The following is a 23,430-nucleotide window of genomic DNA, read 5'->3' as shown; positions in this document are numbered from 1 at the left end:
TGGCTAACTACATTCATTGCCTTGCTACCACTATTAGCTTTCCTACCAAGATAAAATGTAAGTGCTCTCCATTATGTGAAACCCTGAGCTCTGTTTTCCAGGAAACAAGGAAATTGGAGTAAATCCCAAAGCAGAATCTCTGCAGTGGCTGGCTGTTGTGCTGCTGGAAGGGCTAAACAGAACAGCTGAGACAAAACTGTGCTCATTCCGTTATGCAAATAAACCAAAAGATAACAGATAAAACCACCAAAGGATGCATTAATGTCTAAAAAAAAGGCTTTTATGTAGAAAAATTGATCAAGTGAAAGATTTAGTACTTCAATTCCAACTAATTGATTTCAGTTGCTTAAATTAGAGCAAAACCTCAATGCTACCGTGTATCCAAACCGAATCCTTCTCAGCTTACGAAGCAGAATACTGTAATTAACTAAATTGAATGCTTCTTGAAGCTCCTTTAAAGAAAAGACTAATTTGCTTACAGTGTATTGGATAGTCTGTCCAAATTGTCTGGCATCCTTCCAGTTTCAAAGCAGCTGAGATTTGAAATCAGTATGGGAGCAAGTATTCCAGATTTCCGGTTTAGGTTGCTCTGATCAGGCTGGCTCGAGGAAGAGGAATGGAAGAGGGAAGGAAAGTGAGGGAGAATTATTTTTTTTGTTGTTGTTTTTCCTGTAGTAGGATAAAATAAACTTTGTAGAAAATCAGAAGATCTGCACAACTTGAAGCAGCAAAGAATTCACCCTGTAGAAATCTTTCAGCATTTATACACTAAATGGCAAAGTTGTGAGAACTATTCTTCCTTCAATCTTCCCGTATCACCACTAGAGTATGCAGGAAAAGACACTCATCTTTTTAATTAGCTTTTTGACAGAACGACCAGCTGCCTGTGCGAAGCCAGATAACTCCTTACAAATAGCTGCTACTAGTCCAGAGATTGACCTATTGTGACTTATCTTCATTGGGAAATATATATTAAACTTCTAATTTCCTATGGTTTAAATTAAGTACTGGACAATTGTTTTAAGTTAATTGTTGGTTTTACTTAAATACTGGTTAAGGACTGCACAATTTAAAAATAACTGTTCTTAAACTGACTCGAAGTTCGGCAGCCATGGAGATGTGCTGGTAGCTATTGAGTGCTCTGAAACAAACATCTATAGATAATAGGAATATTGATGAAATGAGGAAGAATATTAAATGTCATTTAGGTGGTAAACAAATGTTATACTGAATAAATAGTATTATATTTGCTTTGTAAAAAGACAAGTTGTCTTTATTATATCCTGTTGCCTTCAGTTGCAATATTTAAGTGCATTGAGGTACAAAATTTCATGATTCTTATAATTATGTCCTGAGATTATTTAGACAGAATTTTAGTACTTTTTTACAAGGTATAATGGTTAGAAAAACAGAATAAAAATACAGAGCATTTCCTTTCTTGATTTGCATAAAATTGGAATCCTGTTGCTTTACTTGATTTGCATAAAATACTCTTCAATATATGAGGAACTTTGGGTATGTGGGTGATTGTAAAAGGGGAATTTGATCCCTCTTGTAGCTCCTGTAGAATAAGTTTGTGTTTGAAAATAGTGCATAAAAATAAAAAAGAGGAAAGCTTTTCAATATGGATCTCATCCTATTCTGTGGGGTTCAAAAAAAAGTCAAGAGAGTGAAAATTGCTTTTTTCCATATTCGAGTTTGGTGGCAAGTAAAATAATTTGGGAGATGTCCTAAAATAAAATGGAATCGGATTATTTAGAATCTGATATAATCCGATTCAAGTATAATTCTTCTCAGAGTTCCCTGCTTTAATATTTCTTTGTATTTCCTGCAGCTTTTGTAAAATTTCACTGGTGGGATGACTTGTTAGCACTGTTTCTATCCAATACTAAGAGATCTTTGCAAACGTCTATTAATTCCCTGAAAACAGGAATCTGGCTTTTTCAACCTGATGTACCAGCCTGTATTGCTCTGGTGATAAAGTGGGAGCTACAGGCAAAGCACCTGTCTCAAAATAGACCACTAATAACAGCTTTAAAATACATTGAGTGACTCGTGCACTTCTACAATTTAAATGCTTTAATCCTCACTTTTACTCTTTGCTCTGTAACTTTGGGTGAGAAGTGATTCAGGAGTTAATCATCTTATGGGACCTACTCCAAAATACTTTTGCTCCCCAGCTAGCCCTAGCTAAATAATGATGAGAGAAATATGCTCAATACCAGGAATTAAGCAATGGAAGGAAGGAAAATAGGAAAGTTGCCATTAGCCTGCTTTTTCTAACTCTAAAATATCATACTAATTTGCACGATTCCTTGACTATTGCCTTTTTATGCTGGAGAGGAGAGGTGGTGGCTGGCTGCCATGTTCTTCAGCCGCTGGTCTAGAATGGCACTGCCAAAACAGGGGCATCTTTGCTCTGCCTTCTTCCAGGATTTGAACTGAAGATCACCTTGCAGTTACACTAGAGAATATTGTGAGGTTGTTTTTTCCCTCATTTTCTATAACGGACATCTCTGTGGATTCCTAGGGATCCAAGTGCCCCACTGATCCTGGCAGTGTGTTATACCCAGGAGAGAGAGAGGTGCATCTCTAAAATTGTCTCTGTTTTCTGTGGGTGAACCTAGCTTTCTTGTCCTGTCTCCTCTCATACCTGCTGGCCATGGTCTGTGCGTGGAATGCCATGGAGGAAATACAGAGCATTTGGTTTCCAGATTTCTTTCTAGAGAAGGTGGTTGAACATTGTGTGCCAGAGTGCTTTAAATGTATGGGATGTTGTTTGGGGTTTCTTGTTTGTTTTTAACGACTTCATTGAAATGAAATGTGTTACCTCATGACAGACTTGCAAAAAATACATTTATGTAAAAATGTTTTAACTGTTAACACATAAAGTACTTTATACTTTATTTATACAAATATTGTCCAAGGTTAATTTGTTTTGGGTAAAGACAAGTGCGATTCCAGCATTAATGTTAATGTTATCTTGTGGCAACAGGATTTACAGCAGTTTGCACTGAAGTTACAGAAAACATGAAACTTTCTTGGTGCCAGAAGTGTGGCACTGTTCTTTCTCAGTGGAACACGCTAAAGGGGCAGGTTTCTTGAAAATACCTGTCTTCTATTATTTTTTTAAGTGTAGGGGAAAATAAAGCAGTAAAGTGTAGGCTTAAAGCAGTTCTGGCTGTTAAACAGCTCTGCACAGAAAGGTTTGTTTTTATTTGTTTCAAAGATATTTTAAATAAAACATGAATTCCGTAAATAGCGGAGGAAGCACGAGACAGACTAAACATCTTTAATGAAAGCACTCAGCCTTTTTCATGCTCTGAACCTACCTTTATTATGTTAATCAAATTCCATGCAGTTCCCAGCAGGGGTATGTGAAAATTATCTTTTCAAATAAATGAATACAGATTATTTTCTGCAGATCAAGAAACTGGTTATAGGTCTTTGATCTTTACTCTGGTGCAGACGTAGATCAGAGCAGTTATTAATTCTCTGTAGCTTTTGTGGTGCCCCTTAATCCTCCTGGATGGCCAGGGGTGAGATGGCAGGTAGTACCAGTCCCTGCCCCCTCGGGACTCAAGTGTAGAAGCTACCTGCTTTAGGCTCCCAGGATGAGTCTAAATTAATTCTATTCAACCCCAATACTCCCAATATAACTCAGTTTCTGAAGTCTCCAGGGTACTTTCTCAGGAGATCTTTTTGGAAGAATAAAGTGCGTCTCATTGGGGTTGGTGAGAGGAAATGAGAGGAGTCCAATTTACTTGTACTTCTAGTTTATTTACTGATAATTTACAGATGGCTGGAGGTAATGAGCTCTTTAAATTATACCTCCTCATCTGAAGTCTCACCAAAGCAGTCAAAGTGCCGTGAATCTGAGAAATAGTCTCTAGGAAAAGTCAAGTTTACCAATCTTCTTTCTATGAGTATTCTGTTTTCTCTGTGTATGTGATGACCATAAGAGTTAAATACAGCATTTTCTGTCTTTTGCACTAAAATTCTATTAAAAGAAAAAATACTGTAATTGTAGGATTTCTGTGGGAACAGTACATATGCTATCCTATATTTTGCTTTAGGATAATGTTTTGAACATCATAAATCAAATCATGGATGAGTGCATTCCACACGAACGGGCCAACCGAGACTTTTGTGTTAAGTTTCCAGAGGAAATACGCCATGACAACCTTGCAGGACAGCTTTGGTTTGGAGCAGAAGTAAGTCTCTCTTATTTGCGTTACTTGGTGTTAATGAGCAATTTTTTGTGGCATCAGGCTGCTGAGAAAGGGCTGGGATTGCAGGTCCCCCACACAGAGCTGAGAAATGCCTCCTGTCCAGGGGAAAGGGGAGGGGACACAGAGCTGTAGATGGAGTTCAAAAAATTAGGGAAGAAATATGAGAACTTTGAGACTAGAAAAACCTTTATATATATTTTCAGTTAATAAAATATTTCCATTAATACAATAAATATGATTTCTATCAATACTTGTTGTCTTCCAATGTGTCATAAAGGAATAAAGCCAGCAGTGGAGATTATTAAGTAGGTTGGGTTTAATAGCGTGATTTTTAAAAGGTTTTATTCATGAGTTACAATAAAAATGTACTTTTAATGGATGTCTTTGTGAGCTGGTCAGAGGGAGTCCGTATATTACTCTTGGGGCAAGGAGTGTCTTAAATAGCTGTTTTCCAGAAACTGCAAGGGAATCTGTGACCAGTTCCTTATGGTCTTTCCTAGAAAATAGACTCACATCTTCTGTGTGAAGCAGGATACTCATTTAGCTGGATTCCTGGTCTGATGGCCAGTGTGACCAGTGTTTCCGAAAAAAGGCATCACCATTGCAGAATTTCTATTCTTTTTGTGAATAGATTTTTTTAGAATCTATATTCTATTTAGAATAGAATAGTGTAACAGTCTAGCCCGAGTCAAAAGTCCATTGATCGTACTTTAGCTGGATTCACATCCTTCTTAAGCAAGCAATGCTTGTGTACATGGAGTATATCTCCTACCAATACTTACTGTCTAACTAATGGAAGAAGAGCTTTTTTAAGTTCTGTTGTCAGCTCTGTGGTTCTTGTACTTGATCCTCTCTCTGTTCTCATATCCCCCTGCCTGAGCTGCTCCCTAACCTTTTGTGTGAAGGCTTATGACTCTTGGCATGTCAGTCTTAAATCTTTCCCTTTTTTGATAATTTGCAGAAAATTGGGGTTAAGTACTGCCCTTGTTCAGATATGAAATACCACATTTTGTGATTTTTTTTTTTAAAGCATAAAAGTAACTTTGTAAAAATTAATATTTTCTCTCCGCGTATTTCATAGTGTTTGGCTGCTGGTTCAATTATTATGAATCGTGAAATTGAGAGCATGGCTATGAAGCCATTGGCCAAGGATCTGACCCGAAGCCTAGAGGAAGTTAGAAATATCATTCGTGACCAGGCCTTAAGGGATTTGAACTTCTACACAGAAAAAATGAAAGATTCACTGAAGCATTTTGATGTCCTTTTTGCTGAATTTGAATTAAGGTAAAAGATCCAAAGTAAATGTGTTGTGAGCTTTGGCTTGGCTACTTTTACTGCTTTGGGGCTTGTTCAGTTTTCTTGGAAGTTGGCTGTTTTGTCCTGTTTTCTTGTATGGAAAAAGTACATAATTTTTTTATCATTGTATTTGAATTCTTCAGGAATTTGTATTGTTAGATTTTTTCCTTCCAGTGTAGCGATAATGAAACGGAAACTAAATAGCTTTTTAACAATCAGCACTTGCTCTCTTCAACTGAACTATAATCTGCCATTTGTATACCGGCATATGGCATTTGAGGGAGGTTTTCCAGGACACAAAAGAAAGCCGTAAATCAATTCCCCTAATGTTTTCTTTGTTGAAGAGAAGGCGACAAAAGACATTAAATAAAAATATGATAACGTAGTCTAGAGATTGTGAGGTTTTGTTCTCTTGTGCTTAGAGGTATAAGCAAATGCACTCGGTGAATTGAAGAAGGCAAATTGAAATCTGATGAAAGTGCTTTTACACAAACCATAATTAACCACAGGAAATCATGGATTTTAAAAATTGTGACTGAAAAATGGCTTGGAGGTTTATAGCACAAATAAAAATAACTACTTTGGGGGTGAGGAAGTTAACTATTTATTGCATCAGAGGTCACATTGACCAGGTCCTGCATTGTGGTTCAGAATCCAAGCCAGCTTCCTGCATGTCTGTTAGATGTTTGTGGTGTGGACATAGTTACAGACAGGATGCAGAACAAGATTCTCTATGGATCTAATATAATACAGCCCTTCTTACCCTCGGCAGAACAGGTTTCTTAGAATTGGGTAGTGGTTTAGAGTTTTTCATAGACTTGACTTGTCTCCTATTACTGTTTGCCCTTCCTCGTTTTTCATATTCTCCTGCATTATTTTAGTCATGTGAACATTTTTTTTCTGATTCATAAAACTATCACTATACTGTTACATTGAAAAACATTTTAATTGAAAAACATTGGCTAAAAATGTGGGGTTTAAATGTGGCTTTGAATGCAGACACCGATGACAGCCAGTAACTGGCTCTTCACTGGGCCTGTGCAGTTTCTAGCCTGTCTGTAATAACTCTCTACGTTCAGCATTTTTCTTTGCCATTGTTTTGTGAACAACTTTTTCCTTTCCTGTGCTTCCTGTAGTCTGTGAATGACTGATTAAGTAATACAGTAACACAAAACCACGTTTGCCAATGTTTTCTACCTTGTGAATTAGTGCTTTTGTATGTAATTCCTCATAGAAAGGCGGCCAACTTTTAAATCTGAATTGTCTCTGCTGCATAATTGCATTTCATTAGTATAATTTCAGGTTAAACTTTTCCAGACAAAATGTGCATTTTAGCGGGTTTTTTTGTCTTAAGGAGATGCAGAGTAAACAATCTTCAAGATGTTGTAATAAAGATCCTTCTAGGACCTCCTTCTCTGTGCCACGCAGTATGGAGTTCTGAATGCTAAATGTGTTTTGTGATTATATTTCAAAATTACTACGGAGTTCCATTGCCTCAATTTGCAATAGGTAAATCAGCTCATTTCTTAAATGTTCTTACACTGCAGTTTTCATAGTGAGCGCTGTCAAAATAAATACAAAATGGCACAGGAAAAGTTAGGTTTCCAAGATGATTTGTCCCAGGTTTGCTTTTTGTTTATAATCCAGTTTGTTAAGGCATGTAAAACACTAGTATGTTCTTTTATACTCTTCATAGTTATGTGTCGGCCATGGTACCTGTGAAGTCTCCAAAAGAATATTATGTACAGCAGGAGGTGATTGTTCTTTTCTGTGAAACTGTAGAGAGGTAAGTGTTTTACTGATGTGCTAGATTCTCTTTTCTGTGTTTACCTTCAGTCTGAACTGTTGTAGAAATACTTTAACTGTAGTCTTCAAGCATCATAAAACACCAGGTATTTTGCTTTTCTAGTAAATATCCAAGTATAGTGTTAAAAAGCATTAAGCATGTATGCAAGGCGCAAGCCTATGCTTTTGTGGGTTTTAGACAAAAAAAGCCAAACTCAAAAGCTGTTGATCCAGTAAGAACAATATTGTTGGTGTGCCTAGTTATAGGTGTGTGAATTTAAAGCATTTAAATAAGCTAAATCTGTTTAAGGCATCAAGACTTAATGATATTTCATGCAAGAATATGTGGTGAGATGATTCAAATCATCTCTGAACCTCTAGGGATGATCATAAAGAACTTGTAAAGCCTCTTAAAAATCTTAAGAGGACTTGTGCTTGACTCTTTATGTATGAAGTAAAAAATGTTAAAAAGAACCAACCAGCAGTTTGTAAGTTCTTATGGGACTTTAGGGTGATAAGAAAAATGTGAATTTGTTTTGAATGGACAGTGCTGGATAATTTTTATTTACACCCACACGCTCCAAACACACTTGAAGTAAGTGTTGTTTTTAATGTCCTCTGAAGTAGGACCCTGGAACTGGTGTGGTCAGTACTTTCATTAAGGAATGAATGAGTACAGAGCACACTGTCACAATGTGTAGGTGACACAAAGACCAGAGGTGTTTCAGGCATTTTAAAAGACAGGATTACAGCTCAGTGGTTGCAGCAAGCTGGAGGAATTGCCTTCCATCAGAGAGCTACTATATATACACGTATTTGCCTAGTAAAAGAAAAATAATAGAACCGTAGAACAATTCGGGTTGGAAGGGACCTTACAAATCATCTATTTCCAACCCCGCTGCCATGGTCAGGGACACTTTCCACTAGACCAGGTTGTTCAAAGCCCATTTGCCACTTTGCATAATCTGACAGCGGACTGGAGGAAGGAACAGGGAGTGAGAGTGGGCCAAACACTGATGAGTCCGTCTGCCTTTAGTACAAAGCAGTGCTTGCTTTGTGGTTGCTTTGCTGTCCACCACCAGCAGCATTGACGACACAAGTACTGAGAAGGGATAACCAGAAGTTATTTGCACTTTCATGGACCCGTCAGTGAGACTAGAGTGCTGTTCTGGGTGTTACTTTATGCACTGATACAGACAAATTGGAGAAGAAATATCAGGATTTATGAAACTTATGAGAATATTGAGAAATTGTGAAGAAATCTGGAAAACCTGGAAAGCCAAATGAAAAGCCCAAACAGGTTGGGTTTCATCTAAAAGGGATCTAAGGTGTTTGAAAAGTCCTTAGAGGACAAAGACATAAATGCTGTCAATTTTGTTTGGCTTGTAACAGGTTTTTTAAATATTTTTTCCTGTTGAAATGTATTCTTCAGAAGTTTAATCTCTTACTAAATAATTTTGTTCTTCTGCTTAGAGCCTTAAGGCTTGGATACCTCACACAAGATATGATAGATGACTATGAACCAGCTTTAATGTTTACAATTCCAAGACTAGCCATTGTATGGTAAGTAATTTTTAGCTATTTTCCACTCTGCCTCATTTCAAGATTTAGTGAAGGTTTCAAAAACTTTGTTCCAAATTTTGGCATTTTTTTTTACCTGAGTTTGTACTTTTGTTTAAAAAAAAACCCCAAAATTGTGATGTTTTATTTTAAATCTTCACCAGTTTCATGTAGAATATCAAGAGATGAAAAAGGAGGTAGCATTTCAAACATAGAAGGCAGGAACCTGGATCATCAGTCATCCTCTAGGAAGAAATTTGAATTTAAGAACATCAGTCTATGCAATGTCATATGGGCAGAAGTATTTTTTGAAAGCACATTTTATGTCACTCAAAAGAGCATGAGCTAAGGATAGGAGTCTTGAAAACCAGAAATTTTCAACAGGAATTATGTATTTTTCTGAACGACTCTACATTCAAAAGGAGTTGTTGTGACAAACTGCACTGTGACCAGAGTTAGGCTTAAAGCTTTTTTAAGGTTAAGTATTGACATGTGTAATTTATGTGTAGATTTGTTTGTTGACCACTCAAGACAACTAAATTAAAACACTGGGTTTGCTTCATGCAGGTCTTGCAATATCAAACAAATCAGATGTAGTTTTCCTAATGAGCCTTCATGACTTAATAAGGTAGCAGTTACTCTGGAGTAACTGGAGTAAAGCCCATGTGTTTTTAATATTTTACCATGGTGAATGTTTTAAAGTTAGCTAATGCATGCAGTATAATTGAGGGAAATAAGAAACCTCAAATCCCGAGCGCAATACGCTTCTTCTCAGGAAATCCCTGTGGCCCATTGTTCCTGTTAAATAGGACCTTGTCTGTAACTGTCATTCTAAAAATAATAACAGTAATAATCTGATTATCAAAAGACAACAGGAATGTGGGAACTCAGTTTGAAGCTGCTGGAAGACACGATGACAAATACATCATGACTAACTGGAAGTCAGAGTACTGTCTGGGAAATATACCATGTCAATTCCAAATTACGAAGAAGGGCTGAGAGGGAGAAGAGGAAAAAGTTTAACTGCTCCTAAGTATCCAGTGATTTGAAAATAAATCACCGCCATATGAAGTTCCATAGAAAAACCGCACCATCCAGATACAGTGTTTTCTGGAAGGAATGACAGCCTTTTGCTAGGACTGTGAAAGTAGAAGCTTTTAAGTGCAAGACAGATGCAATGCAAAGTTGTCCCCGTTACTTGGATGCAGAGTAGCTAGGAAGCGCTCTGAAGCAACATGTGATTTGAGTGTAAGAAAAAGAACGTGTGTCTGAAGTACCTTGAGTAGCTGAGCACTGACTGTAAGGGCAGCAAGAAGAAAATGGCATGGGGGGGGAGGGTAGTAAACTAATCTAGAGTGAGAACGTGTGATCTGTTTGCCTTTGAGAAAAATACATTGGTTTTGCAGTGGGCAGAGGATTAAACAGTTTTAAGCAATGGTGCCTGGTGTGGGTGGAATCCACTCTCAGACACATTACAATATGATGCAGCAGATATGGTGAAGAAGGTGAATTTTGTTTAATCCCCGACACAGAGAGGTTTGGGCAGTAGTGATTTGGTCAGGAGGAACTATTGAGATGTCTACAATGAAGGACAGAGGCGCTTTCAGGACCCTGAGCTAACCTTTTTCCAGGGGAGTATCTACCAGTGTTGAATTGTTTTAGAAGCATGCTATTACCAAAATGTGTTTTATGTGATTTAGCAAATGTTTTCATTTTTTACCACATGTTACTATCAGGTTGCCTTTATTCTAAAGGTAGAAAAATAGGAGTTAGAAAGTAAACTATCTTACCTAGAACTCATTTAGACTGGAAAGAAAAAGCCATTTGCAGTTGCTCAAGTCAGCGGCCTTTCCCAACTTAATCAGTTTCTTAGGTTTTTATTGTTTTTATGGGTCATTATGCTTCAGTGATGAAATAAATGTATGTTCATCCCCTTATGCTTCCGTTGTTTTTTTCTCATGATTAAGGGGATGGACAGAGGGGATGGGATCTTTTTACTATTGTTTTAAATAGCATTTAATTCTAACAATGTGTGAACAAGACAAAAATAAGATAACAATACGTAACTTGAGTGTAGTTCTAATGCTAGCTGCTTTTCTGACTCTTTATTCAGTAGTTGCTCTTAATTAAATTGTCATTTTTGTGTGTGTTCATGCATGTGTTTGTATTACAGTGGCCTTGTTGTCTACTCTGAGGGACCATTAAATTTGGACCATAAACCAGAAGATATGTCTGAACTCTTCAGACCTTTCCACACTTTGCTAAGAAAAATAAGGCAAGTAGTCAAAGATGGTTGCAGATGCTTCTCTTTTGAAGTGAAAGTCAGATGCCTAAAAAAGAACTCTTACATGCATAGAAAAGTGTTTATTTTCTGTGTTAACCATAAACTGCATTTCCCTCCCATCTGCCTGATATACTCACGAAGTAACCAAGTGTAGTTTCTCATTTCATGGGAATTTTCAGAACTTTTTATCTCTTTGATAGGTTTGGGTTGTTTTTTTTTTTTTTTCTGAATATCATTTTAGTACATTTCAGATTTTCATTATGGTTGGATGATGCCTGAAATACTAAAGTATTTTTGGGAGATCCTGTTTCTAATTAGGATCATTGTTTCTGCTTAAGTAGGCTTATTACTTTTTCTCATTATGTTTATGATGCAATACTCAGATCATTTTAAATCTAATAGAAATGACTACCAGTTCTTCCTATTGTGGATCTGGTTTTACAGGATATATATGCACACACCTCTCTTCCTGCTGCTTCAGTCTTGGTAACTATTGAAGATGTGGGCTTTGGCTCAGCTATAAAGGGTATTAAAATATTTCTTTCTTAGTTCATGTCTTTAGAAGACTGATCTCTTACTTTGGAGAAATTAAGCTGTATCTTTGCAGGATCTTTATGTTCTCTTTCTTAGAATTCACATTTATATGCCAACTGCAAATTTTGTTCCTAGAAATCTCTAGAGATAATTTGGCAGAGTTTTTTTCTTTCCTGTGTTGAATTTTCACCTGTTTATCACTTTCCTGGTATGCCATGATGACAGTTTGATGTAAGAATAGTTTTCATGTAGATACATTTATCCAGTTTAATCTCCTCTCACCCATTAGAGGTGAGGCATCTTCTGGGAGATAATATAAGCTCTGTCAGGGATGGTTCGGAGAGGAGCCTATTTCTGAACTTAGCTTGTGTAAATAACCACACCAAATCTTTTGTGTCCCTTGAAGACTTTGTAGTATTTCTCTCTAGAAGTGATACAGTTTTATTTTTAGGAGTATTAATGATGTTCATTTTGAAATCTCAGAATTAAAATTTACGAATCAACATGTTTGTGTTTATGGGGTCTTTTGAGTCATATGGTTTTGTAAAGCACTGAGTAAAAAACTACATTATTTGAGGAGTTGGGGGGTTCTGGGAGGAATTTTAATGGTACTGGTGCTTAAAAAGTCCATGAAGTTCACATTAAAATACCTTATTCCCAATATAATACTATGACAGAAATTTTCACCAGCTGGCTAAAGCCAAAATACTGTATAAAAGCTAATATACTTCTCATAGTCTGTACTTTCTGCTTACTCCTTATTTTTCACAACACAGAAAATGAAAATCAATGAAGTCAGTTTATTGATTAGTCCATTTAATTTTCAGTTCCTCTGAGCTTAATGCTTGGGTTGAAAACATCATTAGTAAAATGCTTGTTTGGTCAGTATCTACAGATTTCAATATAAACTGTAAAAAATGAGAATACTCTTTCAGATTAATTTTTGGAGACAGTTCTGATAGACTTTAAGGCATGTTTGTTCTGTAAAGAGCATTAAGAAATGTGATGCCACTTGTCGGGGAGACAAAGTTTGCAAAGTGTTATTGGGATCATTTATCAGAGCAAAAATTTAAGCTAAGACATAATGTGAAATTTTCTCTGGAAGTTTCTGAATTGAAGGAATGTCAAGGAACTCAAATACTTGAGAGAACTGGGCTCAAAGATACTTCAGTAATATTCTTAAATGAAAAATACATTGAATGAAAATAACATACAAATAGCTGTACACTTCATGTAAGGTAATTACGTTACTTTTAATACACTTAAGCTGTCTAGGTTGGGTTTTCTTGGTATCGCAGATCTTTTTTAGCTCATCAGGCTGCAATTGCTACTTAGTGAGCGTGTTCACAGAAACCTTATAAGGGAGGATGAAGTGAGATATTTGCTATTTCTTTTCTACAGCAAAAAAAGGAGCGTTTTTCCAGGAGCGTTTCTCCAGTCCCCATCACCAGTAGTTAAGTCAGGAAAATAGATTCGAGTAGTCTTCTATTAAAATAGTTGCATCCTCTATTCCAGTTCTGTGCCTGATGTAAGTATATAGAACATCATCTTATGGCAGAATATGTTCACATCCTAGTGAACTTTTCTTTAAAGTTCTGTAAGTGTTTAGCCACCTAAATATTTTAACTCATGGAGAAAGGCCAGAGCTGGTTATTTATTTAGGACAATACAGTTTAAAAATGACCTGTAATTCTACAGAATAATGTATTGTGTGAGTCCATTTAATCTTATCAGAAATACCAGAGAAAAAATTTGGTATCCCATTGGTGGCTGGCAACTTTGAAAGCAATAGATATTGTGGAGACTCTCTGAACAAAATAAGGAGTCTTGTTTAGGTTTTGATAAGGTCAAACAACAAATGATGATTTCGAATGTTTTAGTTATTACCTAAGCCAGGTGCTTGCGTTGACTTTTATTTTAGATAGAAAACATCAGCATTGGTATTTTATCCATTGAATCAATGCATACTTACATAGTAGTGTTATTTCTGTTTCTTTTAACCATGGCTCCTTAAGCCGTTTCTGCTAAATTACTGTAATTTGCCTAGTAAGTATGCAAAGCATATCATCTGGTATATGCATAGATATTTAATTTAGATACCTGGGGCACTGAATGTTCTTGTGATTAAAATATTACCTGTACTATATATACATTTGAGACTGCTACACAGGTCTTTAGAGGTGAGCAAATTTGGGATTCTGCATTACTCCTCAATTCTGCCCTTTTTTCGGAGCCCTCTGCTTGCCTGGTCTTGTTTCTGGACCATTACAATTCATGGCAGAGTCCCTGTGGATTTTGGTGGTGCAGAATCAAGCAGATTGCAGTTCAAGTAGTGCAGAATCAGAGGATCATAGCATTCTAAAGACACTGAAACCTTTCTGTATCGTTGACTAGAAACCAAATGTAGGATACCTGTGTCAATGTGTTAGAGAATTTGGGGGGAGTTAATGAAACTCATATGCTTTTAAAGTGCACACAATGACTGGGGTAAGACTGGTTAGTTTTTCCAAGATGACTGTGTTTAAAACTTTGAGTTGATGTAAAACTTCTGCAGTAAATGAATACCAGTGATACTTGCTGTATATCATCGTGGGTTTCTGATTGTTGATCTGTCAGAGCAGATCTGTGGAGCTTGTGCTGAACTTAGCTCAGCACTGCAGAAGCAGGAAGATACGAGTTGCATTTCTGTACCTGCACAGTGTTCTTCTGGTGGCAGCTCCATAAGATCAGCTGTTTATGCTTTGTTCAGAGCATGAACTGAAGCACAGGCTGGCAATAACAGCAATGCTGTTCTCTAAAAACACTTTAAAATTCTGGTCAGAATAGGAGCAAAGTTAATGGAGGAGGCTTGGGGAATGGGCAGGATCGGTGCACTTGGGGCTTGTGGCCCTGTCTTCCATTTAGCCAAGTTTGTCTTTAAATGGACATCTGGCCTCAGATCTTTAAGGAAGTAATTTCTGCACCCCAGATATTGGCAGTAGAGTAAAATATGTTTATTGGCTTTGCAGTAGGCAGAGTAAATTTCTGCTGCTGCTCATGACAAGCAGGGTATATCTTAAGAACTTGCTTTGTTTTTCTGCCAGTGGCTGTAGCCACTGGAAGAAAAATGTTCCTCGTATTTTCAAGGCTAGATTAACTTCCTGTGATACTGTGCCAAAAAGAGTAAAAGCAGGTGAAACTTCAGTGTGTGCTGGTTTTGAATTCAGTGTTTTATAAAGCCTCTGTGGGAACAAAGCTCACCACTGCTGTCAGGGTGGGTTGCAGATGCTGTCTTAACCTGTGGCTTCTGAATAATAAAAGGAGAGGGAGAAATGCTTTCTTCAGTACGAGCTCAGCACTTGCTTGGACCCAGTGATGAGTTACAGACGTTTCAGCAGAAAGGAAACGAGCTGTGGAAGTAGCTACAGCTTAGTTAAACCTTATGGTTTAATAATGATGCCTAATGTTTAAACTTTCAGTAGTGAGATTTAACATTTCTCTCTGTATAGTCATTGACTTTAATTTTATTCTCAATATATACATAGGCATTTTAAAACATGCCATGTTCCTAATGTTGGCAGTGAATCCTGTAGGCTGTAATATACAGTCTATCAAAAAGATGATTGTTGATCAAACATTCGTCACCTTGCAAGGAAACCTGTGCTTGAAACAGTTCGGTGAGGTTCTTTATGCAGAGAAATAAAGATAATTGTCCAAACCTCTTTCAGCACAATCTGTATTTGTTAACAGCAAAATTTCTGGTGTTTAAATTGGGCAAATGAGCATATTTCCTTTGATTTTAAAGCAGGATTATTTCTCTGCTGAAATAATGGGGCTGGTGGACTACCACATGTAGTCCACTGGCTGTGTATAGCAGCTCTTGCAAGGCAACATGGATCCTACTTGCCTAAAAAGACAGGAGGACTGTCAGCTGATTTCATTGATTTATTTTCTTTAATAAAGCTTTATTTACTTATTCTCAAGTTTCTTAAGTTTTGAGGTGCTGTTATTGGCAGAAACAAAGTTCATTGCTCAGGTCAATGAAGCTAGGCAGCCTAAGTAAGTATGTGTTTCCAGGCCTTCTTTACAGTGAATGTATGAAACCAGTATTGGATAGGTCTGAGTAGTCAGGCTTTCTGGCCTGACCCAGGAATATCTGATGCTTTTCATATCTTTACAGAGGGACAAGCTTAAACCCTTGACCGTTGAATTTGTGTGCTTACTCTGTTGTTTGTTGGGGGTTGTTTTAGTTAAAAAAACAACTGTTTCTAAAATCCCCCATTACTTTGTTTCTGTTCAGCAGTAATGAAACCAGCCCTCTATTATCAACAGTTTTGAACACAAATCCAAAGCATAGCCTCATACTAGCTACTGTGAAGAAAATTAACTCTACCCCAGCCGAAACCAGCACAATGCTGTGTTTAAGGCAGGAGAGAGCTAATTTCCAATCCCTGTTTCAGTGAACAGGCTTGAGAACATCAGTGTTGCACAAGCAATATTGCTATTTTTAATGAATTCTTTTTATCTGACAATATAACGGTGTGAAACTTCTGTGGTACTCTTTTGTACAGTAATTTCCAGAATCTAGTATGAAGGATGACAAATTGGTTTGCTATTCAAAGTCCAATTTCTGAATTAAAATATTAAAATGATAAAATATATTTGTAGATAGCATTCTCACTGTAAGTAGATGGGGAGGTGGAAAGGTCCGATTTGGGTGTATTTTGATTCATTTTGGGCTTCATTACAAGGGCGTATATAGTTTGGTACCTGTATTTGCATAAGTAATGTCAAATTCAGGCAGCAGCAATCACACATGTTCTGAATACGAATGCCAAATACACTGTGACTTACACAGCTGAAAGTCCTCTGTGCCCTCAAATTCTGGATTTCTGTAGTAACAGGAAAAGCTTTTCAAAACCTGTAACATCAGTGCTTCCTATGATTGTAAATGCAAAGTGATGTGTGTGTGTTTGTGTTTTCAGGGATCTACTTCAGACATTAACTGAGGATGAACTGCATACACTGGAACGTAACCTCTGCATCTCTCAAGATGTGGATTTTCCTGTCAGAGCAGACCCTGAAGTACCCTCTGTCATTGCACCAGTCATAGCTGCTACTTTGCCTCCTAAGGAGCTTTCAGCAAAAGCTGAAAACACAGAGGCTGAACTGGCTTGTTCTATGCAGTATGATGAACAGGAGCTGGAACAGCTGAATAGAATGGTACACAGAGTTGGAGATGAAATGTCTTCTCTGCTTTCCCCTCCAAGTATCTGTCAGTCTCCAGCTCACAGACCTAGCCTAAGAAATAGTTCTAGCACAGAAGCTTCACCAACAAGACACCATCTTGACAATTTGACTGATGAAGAGGATAGAGTGTTTTTTATGGATGACCTCGATGGAGCAGGAGAAGCTCTTGCTGGGTTGGATTCAGTGAGTGATACTTTTGCCTGGGTGAATAACCCTTGCCATGATTCAAAGCAGAACCTGCAATATAGAGATGCTTTGCTGTATGAGAACGGCCATCAGACAGAGGAAACTTTGCTTTTAAAAGATGCTGAAAGTGACTTAAGCAATAATAACAATATTGAAGATAGCAAGCAGATGTCTGGCATTTCAATTCAGAATTCATGCAGCTGTCTAGAGGGTCCAGACTCACAGTTATACCTCAATGGCTGGGATGCGTATGCTGATGATGCGGAAACGGCAGAAGTGATAGCTCATAGGACAGGTGGAATGAAAATATCTGCTACTGTAATATTCAATCCTAAATCTCCTTCTAGCTCGGAATCCCCAGTAACAACTCCAGAGGCAGCTATTAGTTGTGTTCCTGGATCTGCTAATCTATTAGCAAATGAGGAGGATGAATCTCATAAACTCAGTATAGCTGCCACAAACTGTCTAATTAATTCTTGTGTGTGTTGTGGCAGCTGTGAAGACAGCAGGGAGGACAGTGTTGAAGGTTTAAAGACTAAACATTCTGCGGGAGGTGTTGTAAATGCTTCATACACATTAGTAAAGTCTAAGGAAATGGACCATGTAGATAATTTGGACAACTCAGTCCCTGCACAGGAAACATTAAGTCCTGAAACTTCTGCTTTGTTAGCAGAAAGAGACTTTGGCAGAGAAGAGCAAAAACTGCCAACCTCCTCTAAGTGCCTGGCACATTCCTCAGGTTCACAGGTAGGAGCAGAAAGTGACTCACAAGGAGAAGCAGAAAGCATCTCAAATCAGCAGAAGAAGTGGGAGAAGAGAAAACAATTGTGTGGGAAAAAAACGGACAACAGTGAAGATACTAGCAGTGAACGAATGGCAAAAGAAGATGTAAAGTCAAGATCTAGTTCAAGGTGAGCTGTTTTAGTAGCAATTTGCACATAAATAGATTCCTATAGCCTTGTACTTTAGTGATTGCTGGATAATTAATATTGATTTTAAAGAAAATGTGTTGCAGGATTAAAGAATTTTTGAATTTTTTTTTATTCAAGTAGCTTTTTATTGGACTTCGTCATCTTTTTGGGAAAACATTTGGCGAACACCTGAATTCTAATCGAATGATGCCACTATGTCATTGAAATCAATGTTACATTGCCAGTTTAATGTAACAAAGAGTTGCTAAACATTACCTGGGTCATTACTTCTGTTGAACTCTGCTGTTTTGCAGGAAAAGTATGTCTGGCAGACACTAAATAGTTAACTTCTGCATCAGTGCACAGAATTAAATTGGGATCTAAACACATCTTACCTTATCTTCTTTTGAGAGCATGGGGTTGATCCGATCATGTTGCCTGTGGGCATGAGTGTATTTGTAAATGTCTGTGTGCTGAAGGAGTCTAATAGAGTGCAGAAAGAACTTTTAAACCTATTGGACCATTTCAGCCAACGCTGTTAGAAGAATAGAGGTCATAGATTAAGGTTCTGTGTATTTAATGACAATAAGAAACTGGATAGCAGGGAGAGACTACTAATAGTTGTGTTAAAGAAAATGCCATGATTCAGCTCAACTTTGATTAGACATTAGGGATCCTACACACATCAGTAGGAAATCAGGCTTCATTTTCATTTACTGTTTAGAGAATAACCTGTTTTGTAGTGAGTAATGTCCTCAGTTTCCCTGAAGTATTAATATCATAGAGCAGAGGGAAGAAATTGAATAGAAGTTTTTGTTGTTTGCTGTATTTCTGTGTCAGTTTTCTTCCTTCATGCCTTATTGTGTTGGTATTGTGGGGCTTGTGTGAGAGATGCAGGATCGGTCTGTTACATGTGTGTAGAGTTCAGGATAATGCAGTAGGGGTAGCTTGAACTATGAAGCATGGCCACAATATAAAGGCTACAGAAATAAACATTTGTTTAATAACATGCCAGTAGTATTATGAAACAATTTGCTGGTAGTGGAAATAGAATCAGGAGTTCTCTGCATGGAAGTCAATTCCTCTTACAGGTAAAACAGAACTTAGAATGTACAAAACCCAGCTTTAGAGAAGGCAACTTTAGCTTCTTATTCTAAGTATTTGCAGACTTAAGTTTACAAGTATGATCATATTCAGGGCCTTACAACAGGGTTTCTGAATGGACTTCATTTAAAGTTACATTCTCAAATCCCTTTGATGTTTCATGCTTCTGCAACACTTCAAGTGGGATATTGCTTAGAAGTAGTTACTTTATGTTTAATTGGTGTCCTGCTAACGCATATATCATTTATAAGACTCTGACAGGCTGTCTACTGATTTTTGCCTTGGTTGGGTCTTAAGTGAAATTTGTGAGAACAAGTCTGCAAAGTAAATTATAAATTATTAATAAAACTATACATAAGCTTCTTTTTCAGCCTGCAATGGTTTGCGGATGCAGTAACCTCTTCTCTCAATGTAATTGTCCATCCTCTGTTAATATTGTGTAAAGATTGTGCATGAGAATTGTCCTTTTACAGAGTTCCGTAGGTTCGTGTTCCTCCCTGTCTTTCTGTTTGCTCTGGATCTGACTTCTCACAGCTTCATCAAACTGGTTGCAGCATGGCCTCTCCGCACCAGCTGTGATTTTGTAGAACTCAGTCACAGTTCACCTGCGTGGGTCCTTGTTCAGGCTGGGAAAGTCACAGCCTGCTTGATCAGAAGTTGTCTGTACTTTTGGTCATTATTCTTGTTTTGTTCTGAATCTTTTTCAGTTGCACTATTTCCTCTTGGTGGTAGATGGATCAGAACTACACTTACTAAAGATTTAAGGAAACCATGGATTTGCATAGTGCTGTAATTATTTTCTCTTGTTTTTTCAGTAGCTCCCAATATTTGACTTTGGATTTTCTGTCAAGTGGTGAGCTTATGTTTTATTGAAATTGTCTGCTTGGTCCCCAAGACCCCACTTGAGCTCAGGGGCTGTCATTCTTTACATGATGCTAATATTGTTCTCCGTGTTTTTACCAGTTGATCCTCATCTTGCCATTTTATTACCTGTTACTCAGACTTTAGGATCCTGTGCAGTTCTTCAGTCTGCTCTTGATATTTTTACCCTGAATAATTTTGCACCGGTAGCAACCTTTCAGACTTCATTGCACTTCCCATTTTTTCAGATTAAGTGTGAAAACAAAACCCATAAGGTCCTAAAGAACTTCAGCAGTGACCTCCCAAGCTTCTGAGAAGTGGTTGTTTAGCGGCTCCTCCCTATTTATGGTTAAGAATTATTTCTCCGTTTGGGTTCCTTCCTCTTATGATATAACTCCTTGGTTTTCTCAAAAGCCTTTAGTGAAGTCTTTTGACAGAACTTAGTGGGAATTCCAGAGCCTACCCGTTGAATCACCGTTCTTCACAAGCTTCTTGACCCCTTCAGAGAGCTCCCAAGAGGTTCCCTTGCCATGTTACTTCAGGCAGACTTTCTCATTATTGTCTACCTATTTTAACATTTGATATATTCCATTAAGTTGCTTGGTATGAACACCAGGCTCATAGAACTAGAGGTATTTGACTCCCCTTAGAGTCCTCCTTATTTTTAGAGATTGCCACCTTTGAAACTCCAGGCATCAAGGAAGTTTTAAATGAGAGGTTAATAATTCATCTGATTCATTCTTGAGTTCTCCTAAAACTCCTGGGTGAATAGTTCTGAATGTTTTGTTAACAAGTTAGTGGGTTTTGTCTTTTTCCATCATAGCCCGTTCCAGTTACTTTGTTGATTATATGTCGTTCTCTCTATTTGTTATTGAGACCGCAATATGCCTGTTATTAATTGCAAATAGTCCATCTTTGCAGAAGCGGAAAAATATGGATGGAGGTATTTTGTTAATAGATTGTTGCTCCTTTATTTGGAAGCATTCTAATATTAAGTCCTTTACTATATTCTGTGAAAGATGGAGATGCTGGGGATCTACTGAGGGCTACATTAAAAAGTTGTATGTGTAGATCCTTATTTTCTCATATCTATATATAGATTTAGTTCTTGCCTCTGAATCACTAGTCATGTTATCGGTAAAAGAGAGAATTCAGTTACAAAACAGAACTTTGTGGACCTTTTCTTACTCATGCTGCCTGGGCGGTGACTAATCGCTTCTTTCAGTGATATTTTTAAATTGGAAGATCACATTAGGCTTCTGCGACTGCTCCTTGTTACATGCTTGTGAATGCCAATTTAACCATAGGGGAAATGTTGGAGACAGAAGATTATTTTCAGTATGATGGACCCATTAGCTAGAACAATAAGCAATCTAATATACGTGGGATAGCTGCAGGGTATGCTCATTCATCAAATTGATAAATGTATTTACTTTCTAGTTACTGTTAAGTCACCGACTAGAAGAAAATTTTCTATCCCTTGTCTGAATCAGCTGTCAAATGTGTATGTTGTGACACAAATGGTTTCTTTTAGTAAATCAGTTCTTACATTGTGCAATTTGACATTATAGGTATAATTTCAATGATCTGGACAGGTTTACTGTAATTAATCCTTAAATCTGAAATACCTAATATTTCAGGCTTCTCTATGTAGCCTCAATATTCATTGGAGCCTAAAGTACAGTTTAAATACTCTTCCACTTAAGATTTGGGTATTGATGTGTCCTTACTTTAGTTTTTAAGTCATAGTTGATGTTATGTTTTTCTCTGTTACTTGCTTGTAAGAATCCAAGGCATAAAACACTAAGGGCACACAGAGTCTTCGGCAGTAGCATTACTGAGATGAAGTATGAGAAAAGCATTAACAAAGATCTAATCTGTATCTGATTTACTGAAGGGACAATGGGATAAGTAAAGATAAGTTTTGCATGGAGCAAAACAAACTGTTAAATCAGGGAAATATTATTAGAGTAGTAGAGAAGTTAAAACTATGACAAAGCAGTATTTGTATGTTTAGGGTAGAAAAGGATGCAAGTTCAACAACAAAACCAATCTTTAGGTCTGTATCTGTATTCCTTCTTTTTCAACTGGACGCAAGCTATACAGATGTTTAAATTGCTTCTTCTGTCATAGTTTCTGCCAGGTCAAAGAAAATTGCAGAGTGAGTAGTGGGGTACTGGTTGGTTGGAAATACTTGGCTCTCTGTTCTGTCCAGAATCGAATAGTCCTTGTAAAACTGCCAGCTCTTCCATACGTTTTTTGAAGTTCAGCAGCTTATTCCACATTGTGACGTAATGCTACTCTTTGCAGGGTTTAGTCTTAAATACCTGGATCTATTGTGTTTGTCTATCTACATACTGACCTTAAAACAGTTCCGATAGAAGGATTGCTAAATGTAGTTGCTCTCCTTTCCACTGCAGTTCTAGTATGTCTAATTTAAATTACACTCTTTTTCTTTGTTTTTTGTAATTTTCCTTGATCTGTTTGGTGAGCGTACTCTACATGAAGCCTTTTATAGTGCACAAGAGAATTGGCAAACAGAGCTGAAATTGGTAGTGAGAACTTCTGCAAGCTCTAGCTACGTCCATCAGCTGTTAGAAGCTGGCACTGTTCGCATTTATTTGTGGGGGCTTAAAAAATAGAATCTTTTGCCATGTGCTTTTGCAGTGTAAGGAGGAGGAATGAAGCACCCTTCGAAAAGCATGTTTTGCTGTTTGCTGATTGGTATTGCAATTCTAGAATAAGATGAATAATTTATTCTTCTCCAGCTTGGTATTCAAGTTGTCCCATTTCTTAGTGTTTCAATTCTGTAGTCAAAATTTGTATGTATTGTAATATATTTACATATTAGAACAGTTTATATTGTACTACATTTAAAATTTATTTCCTCAGAATCTTAGGATGACTTTGTAAAAAGATGAACACCCCTGGTTTATGCAGTTGGCTTCTAATTTTGATTTTTCTGCCTGTATTTTATTTTGTTCGCTCCTTAGCAACATGTGATGTGTGTGCACATTTTCAGTACAGTAACTTTAAGTCATTCCACCTTTAAAAATGCATGAGAGAAGCATTTGTATTTTGGGGATGGCTAGCACCAAATGCTATAAACTATAAGTGCTTCTTTATCAAAACTAGATTAATGGATATTACAATGCAAATTAACTTAAGTGTTTTACATTCATGCTTTCCCTATAATACTCCCATCACAGTAAGACTTGGGAAAATTGTCAAAGTTGGCTTTTCTGTAAAAATTAATGGACAGCTGTGCATGTTCACATTAACAAAACCATGTCTGCTTAGTGTCTTGTACTGATTAGTCTTTTAACTAGCTATTCAGGAGTAAAAAAACTTCTCATCAGCAAGAAGGAAATAGTTGATTGGGAACAAAATATCAGCCTTTCAACTGCAAAACTTCCCTTAAGCAGTCATTTATCTGCTGTTGACTGAA

At 37.2% G+C, this 23,430-nt stretch overlaps 1 protein-coding gene across 4 annotated transcripts in view; it reads left to right on the top strand.

Moving 5' to 3' along the window:
• The window catches only part of ZFYVE28 (zinc finger FYVE-type containing 28), a 147,719-nt gene that overhangs the window by 88,987 nt on the left and 35,302 nt on the right, over positions 1-23,430 (top strand). For all 4 annotated transcript variants that reach the window (XM_061467446.1, XM_061467437.1, XM_061467428.1 and 1 more), the window contains exons 3-8: positions 4,077-4,214; positions 5,314-5,516; positions 7,225-7,314; positions 8,787-8,876; positions 11,047-11,148; positions 16,656-18,017. In XM_061467446.1, the coding sequence (XP_061323430.1) occupies positions 4,077-4,214; positions 5,314-5,516; positions 7,225-7,314; positions 8,787-8,876; positions 11,047-11,148; positions 16,656-18,017 (1,985 nt within the window). The remainder of the gene's footprint in view (positions 1-4,076; positions 4,215-5,313; positions 5,517-7,224; positions 7,315-8,786; positions 8,877-11,046; positions 11,149-16,655; positions 18,018-23,430) is intronic.

This window comes from Pezoporus flaviventris, unplaced genomic scaffold (genome assembly GCF_033815535.1).
Source record: "Pezoporus flaviventris isolate CSIRO_AGI_PZ_B2104156 unplaced genomic scaffold, CSIRO_AGI_Pfla_v1 ptg000002l, whole genome shotgun sequence".
NCBI lineage: Eukaryota > Metazoa > Chordata > Aves > Psittaciformes > Psittacidae > Pezoporus > Pezoporus flaviventris.
The sequence above is the reverse complement of the archived record's forward strand: the minus strand, read 5'-3'. Positions and strand labels throughout refer to the sequence as shown.